This window comes from Hetaerina americana, unplaced genomic scaffold (assembly GCF_022747635.1).
Source record: "Hetaerina americana unplaced genomic scaffold, ioHetAmer1.1.p SCAF_5, whole genome shotgun sequence".
In the NCBI taxonomy this organism is placed as follows: domain Eukaryota; kingdom Metazoa; phylum Arthropoda; class Insecta; order Odonata; family Calopterygidae; genus Hetaerina; species Hetaerina americana.
Genome location: NW_027287095.1, coordinates 83214969 through 83242514, shown reverse-complemented (window position 1 = coordinate 83242514; position 27546 = coordinate 83214969). Strand labels below are relative to the sequence as shown.

The following is a 27546-nucleotide window of genomic DNA, read 5'->3' as shown; positions in this document are numbered from 1 at the left end:
CATAATTATCTTAATTGAAATCTTATTCTTTTCTCACCTTGGCCTATACCTGTTCAATAAAGAGTGATCATGTATTAATTATTCACATAAAATATTTTTCAAAAATTAAATTCATGTTATTTAATTAGCTAAATGTTTAATTTACTCATGCTAAGGTTTCATCAAGATGATTCCTGTACTTCATCAGGGGTAGCCATTGCGATTTGAAATGTTTTCAGTTCACCTACATGTGCTTCTCATTATGAAAAATGCTTGGGTGGTACAAAGGTGTTTCTCTTTACGGATCAGGAAAAACTTCATGGTGTTAGATCTGGACTATAGAGAGAACAAGGAATGCAATTCAAATTGATTTTTTTTAGAAATTCAGTGGTAACATTTGTAATGTAAAGCCAAACATTACTTATTTTGGTGTCGGCGATGCCAGAGATTTCCACTTAGAGACTTGCAATTTGGTCTCAGGATTAAAATGTTGCCACCAAGTTTAGTCTGCAGTGATAACCTTCGAAAGGTTCCACATCTTCCTTTAATATCAACCTCACCTGTGAAAAAACCTGAATGCAAAGCCCTGTTGTTTGTGTATGAGCGTCTATGAACCCACCATACACAAACATGCCTTGAGAGCCATTTTTGTGTTACCAGCTTTTGGGTGACACCAATTGAAATTTTTAGTATTTTTGATAGTGTTCTTAATGTTATGCAAAGAACTTCTTTTGCTATAGCAGTAGCAGTGTTTATGTTTACTTCCCTTAAGCAGTTACTGAGGCTTCTGATCCACTTCCTTTAAAATTGATTGTCTCCTCTCTTTGAACATTTTAAACCATCTTCTAGCTGAGCTATTGGGTAGAATAAACTCACCATAAACTTCCTATTGCATTACAGAGGCCTCTGTCAATGATTCATTTTGAAGCAAAATTTTAATGCTGCATGTTGTGCATTTTTTGTTACCTTCATTGTTGCCATGGTCAAACTGAACACGTTCCAACTTGCAATAGCTGCTGATGTTACAATACTGGAGTCAAGTATATGAAATGTGTGCAAAATACTCTGAGTCTGTCCCAAAAAATATTTAGAATAGATCCAGGGAAATAATGTATCACAGATCCAAGCACAAATTACTAAAATTCTTCATTTTAGCACCCTTGTGCAGCAACAAATAGATGCCAGCACCTCTGCCAGTCATGGTATGCTTCCTGGAAGGTGTTGATGGGAACCTTATTCAGGCACCTCATCATGGGCTCTTTGATGTTATCCAGCATTCCAAAATGGTCGCCTTTTAAGCTCCTTTTTGTTCATGGTAACAAAAAGAAGTCCTGTGGTGCCACCTTGTGCTTGGTCAGGTACTCGGTCATGCATTCTGATATTCCAACGTCACCTTAATGACCATCTTGGCACACACCTTTCTCATGGCTAATCTTCTGTAAAAATGCAATGCACTGCGGTTTTTGAAATATCATACTCTTCTACTAACATTCTGACACCAGTTGGAATTGAGCATGCCTTTCACTTTTTGCACATTTTCATTGCACTCTATCGTCGATGAAGGTCCAGAGCTCCGTTCCTTGTTGTCAATCTCCTCTCTACCCTCCTAGAACTTCTTGTGTCAGTGGAAAACCATTCCATGGTGTAAAGTCATGATCTCCGAACCTGATTTTCTGAGCTTAACGCAAAATTTTATTGTGTATTGTAGCTCCATGAAAGGTGGCATCATGACTTTAAAACACATACCCTTAAACAGGAGTGCAGTCTAGCATCGATCCATACACTGTAATGGCCCACAGACAACTCATGCTGGTCACATTACTTAAGATCTCCCTCCAGCTTTCCCATCACAAATCACCCCATCACAAAGTCATTCTACTTACTTTTTGGGACACATCCTGTACGTTACTCATTAAGATTACAATATAACATAAAGTTTTGCACAATAATAATACACATGAAAATGTATGCCCACTCTTTATTGAGCATTATTTGTTCATGGACATGTAATGTGTTTTATATATTATTTCCTCTTGTCCTCAGATTTATTGAAAAATTTGAAAATTTTAATGCTATATTCCAATGAATTGGATGATTTCCCTAGACTTTAAACTTTGGGGGGATGCGATATGTCTTTTTCAACGAGAATGTGAAAAAGGAGTTGGGGCACAAATTGGTATTAGTCACAGACACGCTCTCCCACTTGAGCTTGTAAAACATAGTGACCCTTGTGAGTTGTAATCACAGATGCACTCAGTGTTTACAAGGTGGCTGTTTCATGTTTGATTTTTAGTGCATGGGATTGAGAGTGAGTGTAAATTTAGAATAGTCTTCCTTTTACTAAATCTGATTATCTTATTTATTTCAGTATGAATGTGGTCATAGGCTCATGAGTTTCTCTTTGTAAAGTATGTACAATTGGGACTCAAGAGAATCACTGTGCTGCACAAACCCGAGTGGGAAAATTCATGTGATTGTTGTCCGTATTTGCCTGCCCAACCTCATTTTTTCACATTCCTATGCACCCCTAAAGATTTAGGCCAAGGGCAATTCTCCCAATTATTTATTTCATGACCACAATAATTAATTAAATTCTCTATTATGTTTCTAAAATCATTGTGCCTTTATGGGGTTGCACCGCTAAATTTTTTCTAATGCCCAAATTGGACATATTAGCAATTACAATATAATTAGTGTCACATTCTACCCATAATATGTAGCACTTATATATGCACTTGGGTCATGAATATTATGATCAGGCAAGGATTTTCTTATTGTATAGCAGCCACAGAAAGCTTTTAATTTTCCATATAAATTTTCATTTTTACTTCCTGAAAGTTAAAAGTGATAAATTTAACCTTTATCCTAAAGTTTTTTGGTCAGCTGTATGTTTTAAAGTCAACCATAGTTGTAAAACTTATATTTTATGCATATAATAATGGACCATAGCAGTCGGATGTTGATCATTTTAAAATTATTTTTTAAAAATTTGATAGGATAATCAATATAAAAATGTGCAATGTCAGATATAGTGAGTATTTATTTTTTTATGATACTCTATGTATTATTTCTAAACAGAGTTTTGCATCTGGATTTAAAGAAAAGCTGAAAGGGACATCTATTCTCTTCATGCAGAGTGATGGAGGGCTTACACCAATGCATCAGTAAGGATTTTTTACTTTTATTTTGAGTGAAAATTTTTATTTAATGGAAGTAAAATATGCCCTATCTGATGCAGATAGACTCTTTTATTAAAAAAATCCATCTGAACCAAGAATTGAACAATGACCATTAGGGAATATATAGCCATTCTTTCAAGAGTGCTATTATAAGTTTGTTAAGGAATTATGAAGCTTGAGTTCTGTAAGAGGTTGCACATTGGACTAGCCAAGCATTAGATTATGAATCAATTTCTAAGGGAAATAATTCTTCCTGTAATGATTTAGTTAAATCATATTTCTGCCCTGATAAGGGAAATTAAATGGTTCATTGTGATGCTAGCATTATCAAATCGTGCATAATGTATGTGGCATAAAATGAATGCAAATTTCAACATTATCTGAATGCTGTAGCATTCATATGAACTAATTTGAACATCACATCCTCCAATAGAATGGGAACACTGGGTGAGTCAATTATTACTATGAATATTCAAACTCCATAACTGTGAAATATGAAACTTCGTGTGAATGTAGCTAGATTAACAAATTGCCTAACACTATTAACATAAGGCCTACTTCTAAAATTCAAATTATAAATCATTTGAACATCATTTTGCAGTAATAGGTTTCAGTGCAGCATTAAAACCATATTGTTGCTGAACATAGTCAAAGAGCCTCAAGTTATTAATTCCTACCTACTCATATCCATCGTAGGAAGTAATATTTGTAATTCATAATAATGTACTAATAAAGCTATGCATCAGAAATGAGTATTATATTTCTAATTAAAAATTATTTTTCACAATTTCAATTCTATGGAAAAATTTAATTTGCAAACGAAGTTTAAAATTTTATCTAAGTAGCAGTGGCTGAGCTTATTAATCACTTCAGTATTAAAGGAAACTGTGCAGTTTCAACAAGAGCTATTTTGTGTAATTCAGAAATAGAAAATTACCATGAAAAAATCATTTCATATAATCAGTATTCAAACTTGAATCTTCAAGATGAATCATTTCATGTGAAGTCCTCCGTAAAAAAATAATTAGTTTACCATTTTTGGTTTTCCTGAAAGTTAGCATAGAGGCAATGCCATATTTGACTCATCATTATGAATTTTATAAGCTTATCGTAACACCTGACCTCTGTTGAAGCAATTTTTATTCAAATTTACCCCAAAGGTTAAGAATCAGATTACATTAAATTTATCATTTGGGAATAAACCGATAAAATATAGATATTAGGAATAAATTATGGGCACTTATATTTTGGTAATAATCGAATCACAAGAAGAGGATGTACCTTTTAGTTTGCTATAGCACAGAAGCTTCCTAAAATTTGATTTTGAGAAGTGTAAATTCATCAAATTTTATGGAATTCTTTTCTTGAGTTGTTTATGGCAGTTTTTAATTAACAATTGTTTCATTTTATAAATGTCTATTGTGGTATAATATGGATGGAGGAATTTATATTTGGCTTCATTAGCGTTTTGTGTACTCATCACTACACTGTATTTCCTTCCAATAGTTTCAATGGCTCTCGAGCTGTTTTGTCTGGGCCTGCTGGTGGAGTTGTAGGCTATGCAATCACCACAACAGATTACATGTCAAAAGGAGATGGAAAGCCTCCACCAGTGATTGGATTTGATATGGGAGGGACGTCGACTGACGTGAGTCGTTTTGATGGGGAATATGAGCATGTATTTGAGTCAACCACAGCTGGAGTCACAATCCAGGCTCCACAGGTAAAGTATTTATGTCAATTTTTTTGAATTTCAAAAGCAATAATGAATTATTTTGTGATTATACTCATGATTTCATTGGATGACAAGATACATGAATTGGATTTGTGAAGTACTATATATTGTAAATTGGAGGTGGTTAATATCAAGCAAAACCTCTTGAGGAGATTTTTTGAGGTAGAAAATTTAATTATTATTGAATGATATGTTCCTGATATAATATTGCGAAAATTGTAATTTAAAATAACAGGAAAATGATGTAGTTTCCCTCAATTAAAATTTTATTTTGCACAGACATTGCAAAAGATCACTATCATTCAGGAGATCTTTATAATGAAGGTGATCTGCTGATCAAGAGCAACTCTGGACTAGAAATTCAATGAGTATGTAGGAAATCAGAATGCTGTAGTTCTTTTTTGGTTGCTATCATTTATTCATTTTGGATGACAGTCAGTTCAATCAGCCATAATTTGGTGTTTAATCAAAAAAGAACATAAAACTTTTTATTACATTTTAGCATTAAAATTAGAGTCAATGGATATTATCATAAAATATACCTGTTAATCTTCTGATTTCAAGAAGTTATCAGAGATAAAGAATTGGAAAGAGGTTAGATGATTCTGGTTAGTTATTGTGGGGTTCAAAAGAAGGAGTTGATCAAGAGTGAGAGTATGTAGAAGAGGGAGTTATTGGTTCTGTGTCTAGGCAGCCTAAGGATTTGAATGCAGAATAGAGAATTTTGATATGTGTATTGTGAAGAATATGTATAAAGTTTTTAACTAGAGGGGATTTTGAGCTCTCATATTTTCTTGAAACTTAATATTCATTGATTTACATTGCATCACGATCCATTGATTCAAAGATGTAAATTTCAATAATGATGAAATATGCTATGTTTGCAAAAATCTTAGCAGAGACAGTGGAAAGGTGAAGGACATTATTAATGATCAGTCAGTCCATTTCAGAGTACTGTTATCACTTAATTCAATATTTATATGTGAAGAATACAATTTAGCAACCCAGACTGCACCATGTCTTTTATCTTTCCTCCCTAATATGAGAATTTTGACTATTACAGCTTGATATCAATACAGTGGCTGCTGGTGGTGGATCAATACTCACCTTTCGCTCTGGACTGTTTGCTGTTGGGCCTGAGTCCAGTGGGGCTGATCCTGGGCCTTCATGCTATAGAAAAGGTGGACCTGCTTCAGTAACAGATGCTAATCTAGTTTTAGGACGTCTGCTACCTAAGTTCTTTCCCTGTATCTTTGGACCAGGAGAAAATGAGCCTCTGGATTCATCTGCAAGCAGAGAAGCAATAGGAAAAATTAGAGAAGAGGTACTAGTTCACAATTTTCCATTTTACTCCCTTAACTTGGAATAATTTTATAAAATTTTGAGCAAATAATAAACAAGGTCATGAATTGCCTAATTATTACATCATTATTTCCTAAACCATTGTAAAAATAATGAATTAGGTTTTTTTATCAGTAGATAAATATTCTGCTGAATTGAATAATTAATATCATTATCAATTTTTTCAGGTTAACCATTTTATTGGTTCCCAAAGTGGGGATGAACACAAGTTGATGAGCATAGAGGAAGTTGCCATGGGTTTCATTCGTGTTGCCAATGAAGCCATGTGCAGACCTATAAGAGCACTCACTCAGGTACATATGATTGCATGCATAGGGGCTATGTGATTTTTTTCTTTTGGTGGTATATTTTTGGTAGTATGGTAGCATCATGGGTGGTGAGAGCATAAGCTATGAGAGTCTGGGGCCTGTCGAAATAGTATCCGGCCTTAAATTTTCCCATGCACACAGTGCTAGGGTGGCACTACTGTGTGCAGTGGAAGGAAACAGCTTAACGCACATGTCTCAATTGTTTATCTGCCTTTGAGTGCACCAGCTGCTGCGTGCTGACCGCCGATTGTGGTCCTGTCATATGTGTCCATCACTTTTTGATTTCTCTCAAGGTGGGTGAGTGAGTTTAGAAGAGATCAAATCAATGCTGATCAATGCATCAAATTTTTTCAAAAGCTTGGTGATTCTCAAAGCAAAATGATTTGTAAGATCCAGTAGGTATTTGGAGATGATTCTATGATGTTAACACAAATTAAGGAATTGTTCAACCGATTCAAAAATGGCCGCACATTGGTGGATAGTGAGCAACTTTCTTGGAGGCCACAAACCTCTCAAATTGCAGCTGTTGTTGAGAGGGTGTAAAATTTGCATATGGCAGATCGTCATTTGATTGCAGGAGAGATTGCTGAATTGGATAGAATAAATAAAGATTGCAGACATGCAATTTTCCATGAAGATTGCATCCACTCTGCACATGTTCAACATGTGGAGAGTGGCTGCTAAATTTGTGCACCAGCTGCTGTCAGCGGAACAGAAAGAACTCTGTCTTGAGGTTGCACAGGACCTGCTGGACACTACCAACACTGACCCGGAGTTTCTGTACACCATAATAACTAGAGATGAGTCATGGGTGTACTGGTTTCACCCGGAGGCCAAAGCACAGTTGTCATAATGGAAGCATCCCAAATCGTCAAGGCTGAATAAAGTGTGGCAGGTGCAAAGCAAAATCAAGATGATGCTGTTTTCTTTGATATCTATGGAATTGCATATCACAAATATGCATCGGAAGGACAAAGAGTGAAAAAATAGTAGTATCAATGAGTTCTATGGGGATCAGGATTGTGTGTTGGCTAAAGTACAGGCTTCCCACCGAGAGGGCCCTGGTTCAAATCCTGGAGACATCAAATATTTTTCGGTGGTATCCTGATCCCTACTTGAGGTGCTTTGTGGAGAGCACTTTGATTGAGTACGACATCCGTCAGATGGGACGTTAAACTGTGGACCCCTTGGCCCCTTTCAGCAAGAGTAGGCTAGTGCCGACACTGGGTTTCTCTCCGCCCTTCCTTTCCCATCCATCCGTAATGGCGCAAATGACCTTAGCTGTCGGTCGCCTCCAATAAAAACTACTACTATGAGTTCTATGCCAACTCTATGATGCAGTTCTGTGCAAAAGTGCAGTGTGTGTGTGTAACCTTTGGATGGTGATAAATTGACAGTTGCATAATGACAATGTTCCTGCTCATTCATTGAACTTGTCCAGATTTTTTGGCGAAAAATGGAATTCAAGGCATTCACCAACGCCCTAATCTCCAGACATGGCTCCTTGCAATTCCTGGTTGTTTCTGAAATTGAAGAAGCAATTGAAAGGATCTCGTTTTGAGTGTAGGGAGGAGATAATACAAAAGGCAATGGTGCAGATGAACCCCATTCCAAAAAGAAGCCTTTTAGAAGTGTTTTTGGCAGCGGAAGGATCAGTGGGCTAAGTATGTGGGGGTGCAAGGGGTCTACTTTGAAGGGCATTTGGGTCCCAATCCCATTACATAAGTAATATATTTTTCATGACCAACGGTCATTTCTTTCTAATCTGATGGACTTTTCAGACCACCCTAGAATGTATGTAATATGTACAAACTGGAGGGCCTTTTGTTGAAGCCTGTGTGATGCCTCTGGATGTCTTTAGTTTAAAAAAATTGTGAGGTTTCCTGTGGTGTTGGTGTCAGAATTTTATAAGAAACCTCATGTGGGTCAAAGTAAGGAAATCATATCTTTACTGACTTTGTGAATTCATTATCTTAGCCAAAGGGTGACCTTTATCTTCATCTATTACACACTAACAATCTTGAGACTGACTTCTGTGGAGTTAGTTGGGTCATATTTATTTTGCTACCCAATGAGCCCATTGCTCTTGTGTCCTTAATGACTTAGTAACTCATTTCATCAAGGTATGGTATTACTGTTAGTGGTCTAGATAAAAGTGCACTACTATTTTTCTCTATTTTCTATCTTATCCTCTGTCGTAAACACATCTAGGCCTGCGAGAGATGAAATTGGGGAGTGAGGAATGCTGGGCCTATTGAAAAAATGTTACAAATGTTTACTCTGTTTGGAGGTATTGACACTCTTGCAATTGCAAGATCCCATTAGAATACAGTTTTGCAAACAAATTACCATGCTGAATAACTTTTCCAGGTATTTGTGATACCTCACAGATATTCTCCATTACAGGCAAGATAGAAAGGGCATCAAAGGAATTGAAATCCTATAAGGCCATGGGGGTAGACAACATTCCTCTGGAACTAACTACTACTAAATAAGTCTGATTTTGTTGGTGGCTGAATTGGTTCTCAGGATCATCAACAAGAGGATGATGAACAGAGGAAATGATTACTTAGGGGATGTTCAATTTGGGTTCAGAAAGGGGAGAGACATGTGGTGCCATAGTAGTAATGAAATCACTAATGTAGAGGAACATAGAATATAATCAGGATGTATTTGTTTTTTCCTAGATTTTGGGTAAGTGTTTGATGGAGTGAATTGGGTAGAATTTGTTAATGTCCAACATAATATAGGGGTAGAGTAGAGGTATGGGAGACTTAGCTGCAACCTGTACATGATAGAGACTGTTTTGGTGTGAGTGTAGATGAAGATTCTGGGTGGGAAGTGTTAGGAAGAGGGGTCATACAGATTTTTTTCTTAATATCTCAGGATAAAGATAGTTTATCTACTTTTTGGATAATTTTCCAAGTATTTTGGTAATTAAGTTTTTTTTGATACTTCACAAAGCATAATTTTCTACCTTAAAATGGCAAAATATAACCATAGGTCCTAATCTCTTCCGTAATTAATTGGCCATACTAATTCATTGTATTTATATACTTGAATTTTCTTTCTATTTGGTCGATATGCTATTTAACAAGTCTCATTTGGTCTCTCCCCACTTCTTCCCATTCTGAGCCTCTCTATTTATCTGAGCATAAAATTTTCCTTTGCTTAAGTAGATCTGTTAACATTCCATCCTTCCTCTCCTTTATTCCCTTCATCTTGTCATTCAATTGTCCATAGCTGAATAAAATCTCAATGCATCATATGTCTCACCTGAAATGCCTTACTCTTCCTTATTATCATAAACATTTCCCCCCTTATTCTCCTCACTGTATCCTCATTTCTCAGCATGCCAATCCATTTCACTTTCTATATTCTTTTCCATAATCACATGGCAAAACTTTCCAAATACTCATCTCTTCCTTCCTAATTATCCATATTTCATGTTCATGCACAACTCAACTACATAAAAATCACTCAGCGAACCTCTTTCTCATTTTGATTGGAATCCTTTTCATAGTTTATATTGCTTTCACCTTTTCAAATGTTTTCTTCCCTCTTGTTATTCTCTTTATTATTTCTTCTTTTAAACTCTCATTCCATGTTGCTTAATAACCCATACATTTGAAGTTAATATAGATGAAAAGTTAGCTTAAATATTTTCTTAGATGTTGGATGGCGGACATGTTTGGTGTTTCACTTTCAGTTGCCAAAACCTTTAACAAAGACAATAACTTTTCCTTTAGGCAAAAGGCTATGATACTTCACATCATGTATTGGCTGTTTTTGGTGGTGCAGGGGGTCAGCATGCCTGTGCAATAGCAAGGTCTTTAGGAATGTCCTCAGTTTTTGTACATCGCTACGCTGGAATATTGTCTGCATATGGTATGGCTCTTGCTGATGTTGTACATGAAGCCCAAGAGCCGTGTGCAAAGGTGTATTGCTCAGGTAAGTGCTTCTGAAATTTCTTAATATGTTTATCTGCAAGAAAAGATTGGAGTCATGATTGGAGTGTGCCAAGTTATTGTTTTTCCGTGATTGTTTCCAGAATCATTTGCCTACTTGGAGAGACGTTTAGATGCTCTCACATTGGCGTGCCAAGAAGAATTAATACATCAAGGATTTACCAAAGCTCAGATAATCACAGAGCCATACCTTCATATGAGGTATGAAGGCACAGATTGTGCATTGATGTGTTCTCCATTCAGCACTCAGGAAAAGGGAACTTCCTGTGGCAAGTATGGAGATTTTGAAGAAATGTTTTTGCGTAGGTGAGTTAGATCATCATCCATCTGTAGAAAACTTTTAATTAATTAACACACACACACACATGCAAAACCTTAAACCATTAGAATATTATGCTTATTAAGAACATAATATTCTAGAATTGATTCATTCAAGTCACATATGTTTTTAGGTTGAGGGTTGAAATGAACCCTAGTTAGTACTTAATGCTTTGCACTTAATGTAAACTCAACGTAAAATATGCACCTTTAGTCTATTTTATTTATTGTATTTTAACATCTGGATATTAAAATTGATGTTTCTCTTAAATGTGTCCCAAGGAGCATTCCTATTTTCTCATTCTGTCGACCCTTATGCTTTTGGATTTGATCCAATTTATTACAGGTACAAGCGTGAATTTGGTTTCTCAATTCCCAGCCGTCTAATAATTGTTGATGATGTGCGTGTGCGAGGAGTGGGGAAATCATCAATCAGGATGGGGAATGTTATTGAGCCAGGTGATGGGCCACCTCCTGTTGAAATGGTAATGCAAGTTTGTGATTTTTTGTTTGTTGACTTTTTAAATTTATTAGAACTTGCATTGAAATGAAAGTGAAAAGTAAAGTTGTCAACAAGTGTCATACAACAGTCATTCAATGAAGTTTTTTCAGATCTTCCACTGGATCAGGGGTTCCATATGGGTTATTATTGAACCCCTGACCCCGTAGAAGACCCGAGAAAACTTTGTCAAGCTGATATGCCGGGAAAGCCCCAGATCAAACTTTAACAGTCATTTTAGCCTTAAACAATTCCAACTATTTGAAAAGTAGCATGCTCTTTCTGATGCACTATTAATTTGCATATTGCCTATGTCCTCAATGCATATGATATGTCACAAGATGAATGAGAAATTGAGTGGAGAGGGTGAATATTAGGAAGTAGAAATGTCATTTGGCATATTCACCAATTACTAGGGGCAGTGAAATAAAAATCTAACAGACCAACACACTAGACCAGTCCACGAACCAGCAAGGATATAACCCAACAACTGCATGTGCCTGCAAGCTGTCATAATGCAGTTCTCCTACCACAGCGAAGGCAGTATCCATATGTAACAACGGTGTTGGCACCTTTGGCATGGACTGTGTGTTATGACGGGTGTTCAGTTTTCATTTGACTGTCCCTAATACATCCTAAAAATTTTCAGGCAACCCATCATGCTCTTTCGACCCTCTCTATGGCTCTATGTATTTTCCCTTTCACTCCCTCTTTGCAGATCCTTTGTGTCTCAATGAAAAACTCCCAAATGCTGATGTGTCCTATACTCCTTTCCTCCAAGGTATCTCTAACATTGAACGCTGGGAATGCACAATATGATGAAACCTTCACTTCTTCTTCAACAGTGTTATGCCTAAACTATCAAATTGGCCAATGCCTAGAATTATTGACAATATAGATATTGGTCGGCATAATTCAGGCCAGCCACAGTTATATTATAAAATTAATATTTGAATGTTCTGTTATAAATTCATCTAGGTTGCACAAGTTTATTTTGAGCAGTCCAACAGCTACCTCAATACTCCTGTGTACCTCCTGAAAAAATTGGGCGCTGGACATAAACTTCCTGGCCCCTCAATCATTATGGATGGCCTTTCTACTGTACTGGTGGAACCTAGCTGTGAGGGGGAAGTCACCTATTCTGGTGACATAAAAATTACTATTGGAAGTCCAGCTAACCCTTTCCCTATACACCAAACTGACCTAGACTCAATTCAACTCAGTATATTTTCTCACAGATTCATGAGCATTGCAGAGCAAATGGGGAGGTGAGTCCTCAGATTAATTTATTATGAACTAAGCTGAATTCCATGTAATTTGAAAGACAATCATTCATTAATATATCCATAGCCACTTAATGAATTTAGCATTTATGATGTACAGTTTAAAAATTCTTCTCTCTATTCATGAAATTAATTTTTCCTTTTACATGACCTTGAATTTTGGCTATGGATAATTTTTCCTTCAATTTAATGTTATCTTGTTTCCGTTGAATATCATATTCTTTGCATCTGCATATATGGGTACAATTTTATCATGCATAGTTTACTTTATATCAGTAAATTTTGGAGATTTTTTGAAAACTATGTCTATGACACGTTTCCACAGATTTCTGAAGTGGTTATTTGTAACCAATTTAGAAATTTTTTATAATATATATATAGAATTTTAAGCAGTTATTTATGCATGTATGTACTGCTTTTCCACACACTATTTCCTACTTGATAACTGCCTAGATACTTAAAAAAATCAAACAAGCAGTCAATTAATTGCACGTATGCTCTTTTTTTGTAGAATCCTCCAACGCACCTCAATCTCAACAAACATTAAAGAGAGACTGGATTTCTCATGTGCCTTATTTGGCCCAGATGGTGGCCTTGTTTCCAATGCTCCCCACATCCCTGTTCATCTTGGAGCCATGCAGGAGACTGTACAGTATCAGGTGGAGTACTTATTGCATAATAATTAAATGTAAATGGACCGTGAAAAAAGATGTGTTAACATATCTGTTAATTTCAAACATCATTTTTATTTCTCTTTCATTTTCTGTGTTTGAACATGTGGTGTGATTCTGATAGTGATCTCTAATCAGGTAAATGAAATCACTTTCTCTCATGCAGTAGGTAAATGTTGTTATAAGTTCAGATTTTTTAAAAAAACTCACATATTACAAAATCATCCTTGACATGCAGTCTGTTGATGCTATCAACTTTTTAATCTTATGAGGAGCTTTTTATTTCATTCTCTCCTGTGCAGTTTCCCCTATATATCCCCTGTGGCACTGGTAATTACTTGCAAAAAATGCACGCATTAATGTAAACTGCAGCTTTAACCACTGAAGTGATTTTACTTTATTTTTATTTTGTCAATTCCTTAACCAGAAATTAAGAGCCAGAAAACTTTTGCACGAAATGCTCAGTCAATAATTTTCATGAATAACTGGATATAGGGAGTAGTTACGCATTACCTAATTGACAAGACAAATTATATTCCTGTATTAAGAGGGTTGTGGCATTCCTTCTAATTTGATGGAAAGTCAAACAATTCAAAGAAAAAAACTTGTATACTGACAAAGAAGCTCTGATCTGACTCAATTGACTCAATCCCATGCTCTTTTAGAATAAAGAAGTGATTCCAGAAGAGTCTTCAGTACCCTTCCCACCACAATTCATTATTAAACATCTCTTAAACACTAGTTTAAAGATAGGCTCTGTCTCGTGTTATTCTGAGAAAGAAAGTCCTTCTTTTACCTCCAGAAAAGTATTTTTGGCTCATGCTTCTTTTATCCTTAACATTATAAATACATGTGGTGCTACAGTTAGTTCACAAGTTTGTTTTCCCTCATTTGGACTAATCTTATTCCTCTCAGCTTATCTATTTTTTAATTCTCTTCTGATTCAATGACCCTTTGCCTTGCCTTTCTGAACTTGAACTCTTTTCATTGAATTAAATGTAACTATTTGTGTTCTTTTCCTATATTATTGGCAAACTAAGTGGCAATTATGCACAAATGTAGTAAATAATCACTCTTTGTGGCTACAGAAGTGCTTTCATGAATTCTGCATGCTAGTGGAACATTTTTAGAGTACAAACAGATGAATTATTTTGAGAAATTTTGTAATTTGAATTTATTAGTCAATTCTCATGGTGTTTATTGCATTTGTTCATGGTATAAGGGTACAAAATATGTAAGGTATTTAATGATATTATTTCTTGACCCTAGAAATATTAATACAAATATTCATACACCTACATAGTTAAGAATTGCTTTCTCTGAGAACCCTAGAATATAAATTTTATATCAGACACATTCTTTAATCAGGTTTGGCATTGATAATGTCATCACAATTTACATCTTTCCTGTTCCTTGAAATGTGTTCTTTGAGTGTCAAGGCATGTATGTTGCTGAAGAAATGTGACTTTTTTCTGTAATATATTCTGATTCAATGCATACGTATTTGTTTCCTCCTATGTGTGAAAATATTCAAGTCTAAAATATTCTTTCATCTTTTCAGATGAAAGTTTTGGGTGATAACATCCATCAAGGCGATGTAATATTAGCCAACCATCCATGTGCTGGTGGCTCTCATTTGCCTGATCTAACGGTCATCACACCTGTTTTCTACAAGTGAGAATAACAGTTCACATCTTTATACCTTTCTATTGGGAACCAACTCTTTACTTAGAAATAATAATTCCACTCAAATCTCTAATAATTTTTATCATTATTAATAATAAGTTAATGTAGATATTCAGTTTTATTGGTCTCATGGATAATGCAATCAAAAAGAATCACTATGATCAGGAAATCTTGATCCATGTTCTGGCTAATAGCTGTACATCCCAATCTGCTACCTGAGTTAATTCATTAGCTTGTATCTTATGGATCAGGAGATCATTGGTCGTTTACTTTACATGGAAAAATTAATAGCATACTCTGGTAAATTTAAGATTTCAGCTTGGTATATATGGGAGTGTCAAGTGCTCTTATAACTGGTTGCATCTCGATAATTATAATGATTTTTTGGGTCCTTAAAGAAATGTTTGGGAAATGTATGAAACATGTCACATTGGTTGCAAATAATGCAGACAAACAATACGTTGCAATTAGAGTAAATATTTGTGTGATACAAAGGTTTACCAGGGAAAACTGGAATCAAAACACACAATATCTCTAGTTAGTATGTAGGGCCATGATCTGACAGTGGTTTCATTATTAAGTTGAACATGCCATTATATTTTTGCGTGATTTAAAGGAGTGCGGAATGAATGAAGAAGAAGGCCATGGATTAAATATAGAATTAATTCTGTTTCTGGGATGTTTTCTGGTCAATTTACACAATATTACATGATGCATGTAAATGGAAAAAAAATCTTTTTATTTGAAAGTTATTTGATCACTCTCAAATAAAAAGAGTGTGGATTCAACGAATAAAAGACAATCATGACAAAAATTTGAATCCTGTTTCAGGGGGGTGACCCGTCCAGTTTTCTTTGTGGCAAGTCGGGGCCATCATGCTGATATTGGTGGCTCAACTCCTGGCTCCATGCCACCACATTCACATTCCCTGTTGGAGGAAGGTGCCGCCTTCAAAAGTTTCAAGATTGTGGACAGGGGAACATTCATGGAGAAAGAACTCATCGAGGCTTTGACCACAGTGCCCCAAGGGGCACCTCCTGGCTGTTCGGGAACAAGAAATCTTCATGATAATCTGTCTGATTTGAGGGCGCAGATTGCAGCGAATCAAAAGGTGGAGCCTTTTTCTTTTCATGTATATTACACCCTCATCAAAATCATCATTTCTTCTGAGCTATACCGTGACCTGAGATATCAACTTGTTTAATCATTTTGCAGCGTTTCTTTAAGTATGCAAGTCCAAAAGCAGTGGGGAGTTTCCAAAATGATATGATACGAGGGTTAATAAATAGATTGAAATTTTTGTGAAAGTTCAAAAATGTTGTATAAATTGTTTATAAAGGGTAAAATTTTGATCTGGAACTCAAATCGTATACCTTTGAGTAATTCCTCATGTGCTTGATAAGATTATGAAAAATGAAACATGTTTTCAAATCATTAATCTCAGCACAAAGAATATATTGCTCTCATAAATACACTTAAACAAAAGATGGCAAACAATTAAAAATTAATCAAATAATAAATAAAATAGATGTAGCAAATTTGAAACTGAACGCTTGAGTGCTCTTCATAGAAATGTGGTATTCTAAAAATATTATTATTTTGTCTTCTAGGGAATATATTTGGTGTGTGAGTTGATTGATGTTTATGGACTTGATGTTGTTCAAGCTTACATGAGGTATATTCAAGAAAATGCAGAGTTGGCTGTGAGGAGTATGCTCAAAGAAATTGCACAACGGAAGAGAAAGGAAAGAGGAATGGATGGTTATGGCTCATGCGTCCTTGAGGCAAATGATTTCCTGGATGATGGCTCACTAATTAAGCTCAAGGTCACCCTCAATTCAGAGGAGGGATGTGCAACATTTGATTTCAGGTTTGCAAAGTGTATTTGGACAGTTTTTCATGATGCAGAGTTCAACATTGATTGCAAAATACAAGGTGCCCCATTTGAATGTTCCTGATTTCAATATATTTGCTAAAGAAAATACAATGCCATAGGATTATTGCTATCCTCAGCAAAAATTTGAATTTGGAATGAAAAATCAATAATTTCTTCTTTCTCCAAGAACTATCTGATGCCTTTAAGTTGGTGTTCCCATCTATGACCCTTCTTTTCCATTTCTCCCATATGAATGGCTTCTTCTCTTCTCCACCCACTCGTCTCTCAGATCCTCTGCCACTTCATCTTTTCATCTTAATCATAGCCTTTATTTATCATTTGATGGTTACATATTAGAATAAATATCATTAAGTAAATCTGGGTTCTTCTCTTTTCCTCTTTCCCACAAATTCTAACTTTTCTATTCTTTTTCAAACATATTCCTAACTTTTCCGCTCCATGTGCCCAAACCTTCTGAACCTTCTTCCCTTAACCTTTTTACTAAAGCCTCACCATCAATGTTCCTTGCATGTAGTCATTCCTGCTCCACACCTTCACCCCTCTTATCTTTCTCCATTTATTCCATTTGTACTTTTCCCTTAGTCACCTCCAGATCTTAATTGTTGTCCACTCTTGATCCAAGGTATTTAAATTCTTAAACAGATGGTAGCTTCTCTTGCTTAAAGTTGAATGCAGATGGTTTCCTTATTTGTCAATGGTATATACTCCATTTTCACTCTGCTAATCTTCATAACCATCTCTTCTAAAAAAATCAATATTTAAAAAGAACTATGTAAGAACTAATAACTCATTTTCACTAAAATGTTTTATTATCACATCTTCTACATTTTATTATCACAATTAAAAAATTATGTTGCCATATTCAGGCGTCTGTTAGAACGCTAGTTGTGAAAATAAACAAAAAATATTTTCATCCAGTGTTCAATATTTCAACAAAGTCGAAAGGTATTTCAACATTGAATATGCCTTGATAAACATAACAGTATCAGGTTTAGCTTTGTGGAATTCCTTCATTATGAGGGTAAGAAAGAAACTTTACACTTCCAAAATGAAGATTTGATATTTCACCAATTTCAGGTGAAATATCAAATCTTTATTGTGGAAGTGTAAAGTTTCTTTTTTACCCTCATTGAGTATGTTGGTTAAAAGAAAACCAATACATTTATTGAGGTGCTACTCAAGTGAGGTGAATAACTACAGTACTGTCTGATTCATTCTGACATAAAGGTAATGACAACACTGCATCTATCACAGTGAATTTTGGTATTTAATTGGTGTGGTGACATTGGAATTTGATTGATATAATGGATTCCCATCCTAAGGGTTCAAATTCAAACCCCAGCAGTGGTGAATTTTTCCATGTTATTCTGGTCCTTACTTGGATGCCTTATGGATAGAGCCTCAAAGGTAATACTCTTTCCATTGGATAGTATGTCAATCTGTTGACCCTTCAGTATCTTTTATCGGGAATAGGGTAAAACCAATGTTTGGATTTCACCTCTCTTCTTCTAGTCCCTAAAACCTTACCCACCACTCTTATCCAACTATCATAAGATGAGCAAATCATCTCTGGTGGCCAGTGCCTCCTTTAATAATGACTGCTATGGTGGATTTCAGCACAGTTAGATAGATAGATATATTTATTTGCCATAGAACAACACATAATTGTATGGGCTTCGTTAGTCTTTCATCAGTGTATACTCTATAAAGACAAGAGTGTTCTAGCTCTAGAAACCAATGCATAAAAATATTGGGAAACCAGAATTTTAAATCAATTAAAATCAGGGATGTTAAATTGGGTACTTGTATAAATGTCCTCAGTGAACCTCTAATTTTAGCTCAGTTGCCTTTGATAGATTAATGTTGAATTGTGAGAGTTGAATGATAAAATCTCCAGCTATTATCTAATTGATCTTTGAAAGAGAAATTTTTGGTAGATTGACTGAATTATCAAGTATTCTAAATGGATAGTGTGTATATCCCCTAATTATTGCTTTTGCAGTGGAACAGGCTATGAAGTTTGGGGGAATTGTAATGCACCAAGAGCCATAACACTTTCTGCCGTAATTTACTGTCTCAGGTGCATGGTTGGCCATGATGTTCCTCTGAACCAAGTGAGTGAAAATTTGATATTACTTAAAAACTACAGTTTGCGATAGAATGGAAAATCATAAACTCAAAATATTTGCCTTAATGATTCACCATTTTAAGTCTCATTACCATATTAATTGATTTTATAATCTCCTCCCTTTTTCTACCCTGAAATTCATTCATTCCTAATTGCTAGGTATTTAAATTAGATGAGTATCTAAATTAGGTATTTTCCTGAAGCATGTAAAATGTACATGTAATTATTGTCTACTTAGTTGCTTCTGTCTGTCATCTAGGGTTGCCTAACTCCAGTCAACATTATAACACCCAAAGGATCTCTTCTCTGCCCTTCGGACAATGCTGCAGTGGTAGGAGGGAATGTTTTGACATCTCAGAGAGTTGTGGATGTAGTCTTGAGGGCTCTTGATTCTGGTGCAGCTGCCTCACAGGGCTGCATGAATAATGTGACCCTTGGGGATGAAAACTGGGGATATTATGAGACTGTTGCTGGAGGTGCAGGGGCTGTAAGTACCTCATTGCCCCAACTTGCTTTAAATTTCACATGCCAATTTTTCCACATAGGTATGGTGTATACTATGACAGATGACATCATGGCTTTTGGGTTTCTCCTATATAGTTCCATCTGGTTGGATTCTTATGATGGCTTGATAGGAATTATCATTGAATGGTCTGAAAGTGATGCAGAAAAGGTGTAGCCATGAGCATGAGAAGTACTGCATAGTGGGGCCAGGAAGTAAAATATTCTGCAAATGTAAAAACTAGCCATATAAGAGGATGATTACGGTTCAAAATGGAAAAATCAGATTTGCAGAAGATCAAATATTAGTCGGCCAGTCAGATAGAGGGTTACAATCATTACTTATGAGCATTGCAGAATCAATATGATGGGTATAGGGTGAGAATTGATCATAAGAAAATAAAGGTATTGAAATTCTGAAGGAAATGAAAGGCTAGAAAAATTGTTGAGGTTGAGGGAAACAAACTAGGACAGGTAAAACAGATCACCCATTTGGGAAGTCTTATGGATTAGGATGGACAGAGTGTTTGGGACATTAAAAAGAGAATTGCATTGGGTGAAGAAGCATTTATGAAGAGGTGGGAGTTGGTGACTGGAAACTTAAGTAAAGATATGATGAAAATACTGTTGAAAACTTTAATTTGGAACATAGTTTTGCATGAAACGGATTTCAGAAACTTGGGCATTGAGATAGGAAGATAATCTTTGGTTGGAGGCCTTTGAGATGTCAGCATGGAGAAGAATCGAGGAGATAAAAGTGAGGAAAGGGAATACAAATGATGGAGTTCTAGAAGTGGTGGAGAAAGAGAGAAGGTTGCTGGGAGAAATCAGAAGACAGTCAATGCAAGAGATGCTGAGAGCCAATGGGATTCTGAAGACTGTGATAGAAGGGATAAATGGGAAAGCAAGATAAAGAAAGGAAAATAATAGTCTTTTTTTATGTAATTAAGGGTAGAAAGAATTCAGAGCTAAAAGAACCAGTTATTGTAATTTGTAGTGTGGGATAGTAATAGTATTTAGGGGAGGCAACTGACAGCTAAGGTCATTTGCACCATTAGGGATGGACAGGAAAGGATGAAGGGTGGAGAGAAACCTGGCGTTGGCATTAACACACTCTTGAAGAAAGGAGCCAAGGGGTCTGCAGCTTAACGTCGCATCTGACGGCTGGCGTATTCACTCAAAGTGCCCTCCACAAAGCACCTCAAGTAGGGATCGAGATACCACTGTAAAATATTTGACGCCGCCGGTATTTGAATTTGGGCCCTCTGGTTGGCAAGCCAGTATGATAGCCACCACACCATCTTGATCCCTTGGTAGTGTAGGGCATAGGGATATTTTGTACCATGTTAGTTAGGGATTATGACTGCACAAGTGTGTAGTGCCAGACTCCATCAAATACCTACCCTAAACCTACAACTAATAATAAAATAATCAATAATTTCTATAATATTCAAGGTGACCTAAGTTTTTTATTCATTTAATTTAATGTCACCGAAAGCGACATTCATGCATTCTTAAGCAACTTTTCTACTTACTTTTTTTATCAACCAAAATCTTTATTAATGTGGCTTTTTTACTTTGTATTATTATTTTAATAAGAGAGATTCTTATTATTTTAAATTAACAATGTCCAAAGCTATGATTCACAATTAATGTATTGTCTGATACATAACTGATGTATAGCTTATGTTGAATTGTTATATCTTGTACAGAATATAGATACTCGTAAATTCAATGCATTGAAAATATTTCGTTCATAACTATCTTTGGTGATCACATTTTATGAGGTAGCTCTGATGTCTTATTTATAATAAAAAATACTTAATTGATACAAGAGGGGGATTGGCATGGTGCAGTAGCCAACATACTGACTTCCCACTCAGAGGACCCAGGTTTGTATCCTGGAGGTGACAGATCTTTTTTTGTGGTATCCCAATCCCTACTTGAGGTGCTTTGTGGAGAGCACTTTAAGTGAGAGCACCGTCCGTTGGATTGGATGCTAATCTGCAAATCCCTTGGCACCTTTCATTAAGAGTAGGCTAATGCCAATGACAGGTTTCTCTCCAACCTTCATCCTTTCCCATCCACTTCCAAAGGCACAAATGACCTCAGCTGTCAGTCACCTCCCCTAAAACTAATACTACTATTGATAAAAGATTCATTTATTAGCTTTGACAATTTTTTATATTGCTTAAAATATTTTGTGTAATTCTTCAGATTTTCCTTAAAAAATTAGCAGATCTGCTACATATATGATATTCACATAAAAAGGCAAGTCGGCGGTTAGTTGATTTTATTGTACTAATTATTCTACATGCAATCTTAAACCATGGCTTAATTTAACTGCTTGCAGGGTCATTCGTGGAATGGTCGTTCAGGAGTACACACTCATATGACAAACACCCGGATCACTGACACTGAGATCCTTGAGAGAAGGTATCCAGTGGTTGTGAAAAAATTCCAGCTCCGTGATGATGAAGATGCACACTTTGGAGGGAGAGGCAAATACAGGGGAGGCCTTGGAGTGACAAGAGAGCTGCTATTCAGGAGACCTGCTACCTTGTCTGTTCTGACTGAAAGGCGCGTGTTTTCACCATATGGACTTAAGGGTAGGCTATGTATGGTATTGTGGATGTGTTTAGAAGATGTTTTAATTGTTATTTTGCATTGCCACTATTTTTCCACTGCAGAAAGCTCACAATGACAGGAGTGATAGTTAAACAAAGGAAACTAAATATAGCCATGGGCCCATGCTCTCAGTATAACCAGCTGATCTCTTCAGGGGACCTCCACCTCTCGTTCTATATTGCAATAAGTTTAGTTGAGTTATATTTTAGTTGGTTTGATTGGAGTTAAAATAAAAAAAAGACGTATACGTTTTTGCAGAGATTTTCTTTAAACCATTTAATTAGGAATTTTGAATATGGATTGTTGGATAACTGATCTCAAACTTGCACAGCTATGGAAATTGTTGGAAATGATTCCCTTTCACCGGATTTAGGTGGTCGTGATGGAGCCAAGGGTGTGAATCTCCTCATCAAGGCAGACGTAGGAAGAACTATTTACTTAGGCTCAAAGACTGCAGTAAAAGTGTTTCCTGGGGTAAGTGACCATTTTAAATTATATTTTAGCATATCAATCAACTTACTTTCCCATTTTAAAGTGACAGTCATCACATGAATGATAGGCATAAAATATGAATATGAATGCTAATTTTTTTGGAGGATTTAACGGCTGAATTTTGCCAGAAAATTGACCTAAAATAGCCATGTAATTACAAGCTGATGTTATTCCCTCCCATAAAGCTTTCTTGACCATGTATTCATGGCTGATGCATACTTTGAAGATAAATTAGTTTTTTATTTTATGGTATTTGTATATTTATATTAACCTTTTGACATGATAGGTACCACTCATAATCAACTAATGCACTGATGATCAATAAACTGATACACCAACTGCAATCATATAGAATTCCATAAATGCTGATTAAGTAGCCATCAGATTTATTTCTATGCTTTGTTGGTATTATTAATCTTAAATCTATTGAAATTTCATGCATAAACAACTCTTTATGTTGAATTCGTTGAATTGAATCAAAATGGGAAGAATGTGCTCGGTTGGTGGTTTGTCTTCAATTATATAGAGGCCGGCTACGTCGCCCTGTACCACGGCGCCTCTATGGCGAGTATTTAAACTATCTTCTCCCATAAATATTTCTCTCTCTCTCTCTTTAGATAACTTCATTCGGGGCATTATTTCAAAAGCCTCTTTAGTACCAAGGGTATTCATACGAATGGAGTCTAAAGGTACATATTTTCGAAGCAGGTACTTCCAGCATTTCTCAAAAGCAGGAATTGAGGTAAACCTATCCATATCGTGAAAATAAAGGATAATGTTGATTGCACTATTGATTAGTGAAGTGAGATTTTATTTTCATTCGAACAAGACGTCGAGCTGAAGGTAGGCTTTGGAACTCAAGCAGTTCATTTATATGGGGCGATATACTGTAGCCGAAAGCATTAACGACAGTTCAGAAGTATTTTGTTGGTAAAGATAACGTGTCAAATCAATAGGGACCAACTCTAACGATAAAATCTCTTCCTGTCCTGTTCCTTGCCATGTCGCCTACAGTGGAAAGGAAACATAAAATTATAACCAATGAATGGCGCACATTTAATTTTCATGAGCGACTATTGATATATTAATTTTAATAATGTTTTAATAATAAATTAGGCTCAGCAGAGTGGCAACCAAGTGAGAAAAGGTTGTGCCCAGGCTAAAGTCATTAATCCAATGCCTTTGGAATTCCATAGCTAAACGCAAATCGTAACTTTCGTGGTGCAAGATTTTTTCGGAAAATCACTGGTGTCGAGGGGAAAGGAAAATTTTGCAGAGAATTTAACTATCTTCATTTTGTAGCTCTAACTATCTTTTACTTGTGAATTTCACTCGACTTGATGATTAGTACAGGTGAGCACATCCATTATACCCGATTTTTGCGCTTGAGACTGTAGCTTGATTTTGTTTGATAACAACAACGCCTAATTCTGGCCGATAGCAAGAGCATACGGGTGGTATAATACACAATTTCGCCGTCTTTTAATACTGTAGAGTTAAAGGAACAGGGTTGTGTAGAAACTGTCGGTCCTGCCACTGTTGTTCCTCACTGCATCGCGTTCAAAGCCAAGATTTAAAGGTATTCGGAATTTAGTGGGAATCGAATACATTCATTTTCGCTTGGTATGCCACGTGAGATTAAGATTGCAATCGTATTTTTATCCGTTCACAAATTTCTTCAAAAATGGAAAAGGTAAATCACTGGTGAGATAGTGAACTGTATTGCAAGTTTACATTTACATTAATTCCGATTTCAAAATTCACAAAAAAAGATCGTATAGCTTTGTTGCATAATATCCAGTTAAATGCAATCTATATTGCACTTTGCAATTTTCAATCGCAGGTAACGACGAATTTCCAGCTTTCGCCTGACCATTTCGCGACCATTTCATTCTACTAGCAATAACTAGAAGCTAAGCTTACTTGGCTAAGGAAATCGTATTAAGTCGACAAGATTATTTTTTAGCTTCAATAATGTTTATTGAGTTCATAGTATTTCGGTTCAAAGAACCCAAATTACATTGCAGCCATGATGTTTTTTGCCCAAAACTTATTTCACTCGATAGGAATCAACTTGCGGTAACATTAGTAAGTACTCTGCCATTGCATATATAAATTTAATATGTAATTTTTATTCTTGTTCTGTGGCAAGCCACCTGAGAGAAAAAAGTCACAATTTAAAGTTATAAATTTCCTGTTTCTTTGGTGGCGAAATACAAGGAGTACAAAATATATTGAATTGAAATAAAAAATAAAATAGCACCAAAAATAAAATTACGTTGAAATAATTAATGATGCATTGTACTTTGGAAGTAACGAAGATGTGTGCTTGGAGATATATGGATTTAATTAAATTTTCGTTCTCTGCGTAGGTGCATGCATTTTTAATGATAAACTTCGAGGCATTTGCGGTGCCTTGAGGGCACTCGGCTCGGATTACAGTTGATTCAGGCCAATTCGAGGAAAGATTGAACTTTCTCAGCTCTCTGGGATAACTGGAAACTTTCCCGATATAGATAGTGCGGTAGCTTGTGGCGATTATACTTTGTCGAAAGGTTTTATTTATATTGAAAACTGATGAAAATACAAAGGAGAAAAAGCAATTCTTGGAAATAAATAACGCTTGCTTATAATTCAGTCAGATTTCCTGCTCAACTGCCGTTGGCGATTTGCATCAATGAAAATTGGCTAAAATTATTTTTTTTTATTTTTCTCTTGCATGACTGCATTATGTGTACGCACTGTCAAAAAAGTAAGCGCATTTAGATACATTCCATCATCAATTTATGCATATTGATATGATAAAGGTAATACGCCAGATTATTTTTTGCGCTCATCGCTAATACTTTTTTCACAATTCCGGGGTAATTTATTTTGATGCCCTCGATAATCTTTCTAGAGCAGAAATTTTTAGGATATACATTTGAGTCCAGATTTTTAAAGAACTTGATATCGCTGGAAGAAGGGACCTTATTGTCTTAATTTCACCCGAATATAGACGCTTATCTATTTATCTATCTAATTTCTTCTGGTTTTACGGAAAATTGGCATTTGTATTTGACTTCAAAAAGGTTAAAGTGGTTGCCGTAAATATTCGATTGAGAACATTGACTATTGAATGCGTTTTTGAATGTTTGAATGCATTCCAACAATATAGACTTAAATGTATTCCTACTTCTTCCAAATCAAGCGCAAAACCTCGGAGTCAAACGGCAAATGCTGGACCAGCAGAAATATCAGACGCTCAACGTTCGACGTAAATTCTTCGTATTGACTGCTTTAATTGATTTATCATCTCGCAACCTTACAAGAAATGTAAGCAGAGTTTTTAACCATCTGGTTTTACTCGGACGTGGCCTCTTTTTAAGATTGTCCTGGTTAATAGCCATACTTTATCGTTATTTATACACCAAAAGAATTTACATCAGGAATATAGGCTTCGTGGAGTTTGTAAAGTTATTAAAAATTAAATATTATTTCGAAAAATATTTTTCAGCGACAGCAACGCTAGGCTGCAGCTTCAATGACATTTGATGGGGGTCGGTGGCGGCACGACTGCCAATTTTTCAGTCGAGTTTTCCTGTCTGCTACGGTCTCCTAAGGGAAATCGCTGTGGACGGTAGATTGTCCAAGCGGATGCAAGCGGAGGCGCGTGTGTCGCATTCATTTGTTTGGAAGAATTCGCACCTTTACCTGGGTGGAAGGGGGATTGGGCGATGAGGAGGCAGGAAGAACGATTATCATCCTTACTTCCCCTATGAGCTTTCCCATGGACTTGCGTTTCCCCACTTATGTTCCTCTAACCCTTTCCCCGAAATATATCGGTTCAACATTTTATAACGTGGCGAGAATGTTGTCACCGAAGCATCCGGCTTGGCTATCTTCAGCATCCGCTTAAATGTTTGCTTTCTGTCAATATCAAATCTTTAGTGATAGCCTCCATATGATTTACCGCCAGCCCTTTGAGTGCGAAAACACTTAGCCACTTAAACCTTCGCAAATCCGTTTTAATTAAATCCTGCAGCTTCACTCGAATATCGTCTTCGGTTGAGCCGGAATCCAGTGTAATTAAAGCGATATTTAAATAAAAGAGCCCAAGCGAAAAAATTGAATTCCTTGTGCGTGATTGTACTGGCAAAAATTTAATTAAACTGCGACTTTGAACTTATTGGAAGTGTAAAGAGGGTTGAACAACCGGCTAACGTTTCCTAATCATTCCTGGATTCTTTTGGATCACAAGGATTGGATCATTTGCTTCAAGTAATTAATACCTTTGAGAACAAGATATGGGAAACTTCTTAATTGATATATGATTATTCTTGGTGAATTTCAAAATTTCGATGGTCTTACACTTTTACTTTTTTTTACATTTGATGTTTGATAAAATAGTTGTAATAATCATATTTTATAAAGCCCTCATAGCTGCAAATACGATTGCATTCATACACACGTGAGATGCTACTGAGAACGCATCCTATATTTCCGTTTGACAAAGTCCTCTGTATTTCACGACAATTCTACGTATTCCCTCTCTCTTCTCGTCCCACGCCCCAACTTAGACAATCGGCGAATAGTTTTCAACCCCTGAACAAAAGCATTGCTTCTTTGGTACCCTAACCATCCTATGTTTTTCTCCCTGTTAAAAGTGAAGGGGACCACACTTCTACGAATAGTGTGCAAGTTGGGATACGTACGAGAAGGCCCTCTTTTGCTTATCTCCTACATTATTTTATGAATATATGTAATAGGCTCTCTTCAATATGTCGGCATAGCAGAGATCCCTCAGCTACCCATATTTGCTTGAATTGCCCAATAGAAAAAAAAACAAAAGACAGCGTTCAAGTACGAGTTTGCATATTAATTTGCAAAGTTGCACATTAATTGGGAAAGTCAAAGCATGGGCCGTTAGTTT

General features: G+C 36.0%; 1 protein-coding gene across 1 annotated transcript in view; it reads left to right on the top strand.

Moving 5' to 3' along the window:
- Nucleotides 1–27546, top strand: part of LOC139694009 (5-oxoprolinase) — a 236140-nt gene that overhangs the window by 13753 nt on the left and 194841 nt on the right. The window contains exons 5-20 of the mRNA XM_071592398.1: nt 3058–3143; nt 4665–4881; nt 5957–6217; nt 6423–6548; nt 10313–10514; nt 10615–10837; nt 11196–11334; nt 12327–12616; nt 13143–13290; nt 14864–14976; nt 15820–16099; nt 16599–16858; nt 18888–18999; nt 19273–19500; nt 21868–22123; nt 22516–22616. Coding sequence (XP_071448499.1) covers nt 3058–3143; nt 4665–4881; nt 5957–6217; nt 6423–6548; nt 10313–10514; nt 10615–10837; nt 11196–11334; nt 12327–12616; nt 13143–13290; nt 14864–14976; nt 15820–16099; nt 16599–16858; nt 18888–18999; nt 19273–19500; nt 21868–22123; nt 22516–22616 — 3042 coding nt within the window. The remainder of the gene's footprint in view (nt 1–3057; nt 3144–4664; nt 4882–5956; nt 6218–6422; nt 6549–10312; nt 10515–10614; nt 10838–11195; nt 11335–12326; nt 12617–13142; nt 13291–14863; nt 14977–15819; nt 16100–16598; nt 16859–18887; nt 19000–19272; nt 19501–21867; nt 22124–22515; nt 22617–27546) is intronic.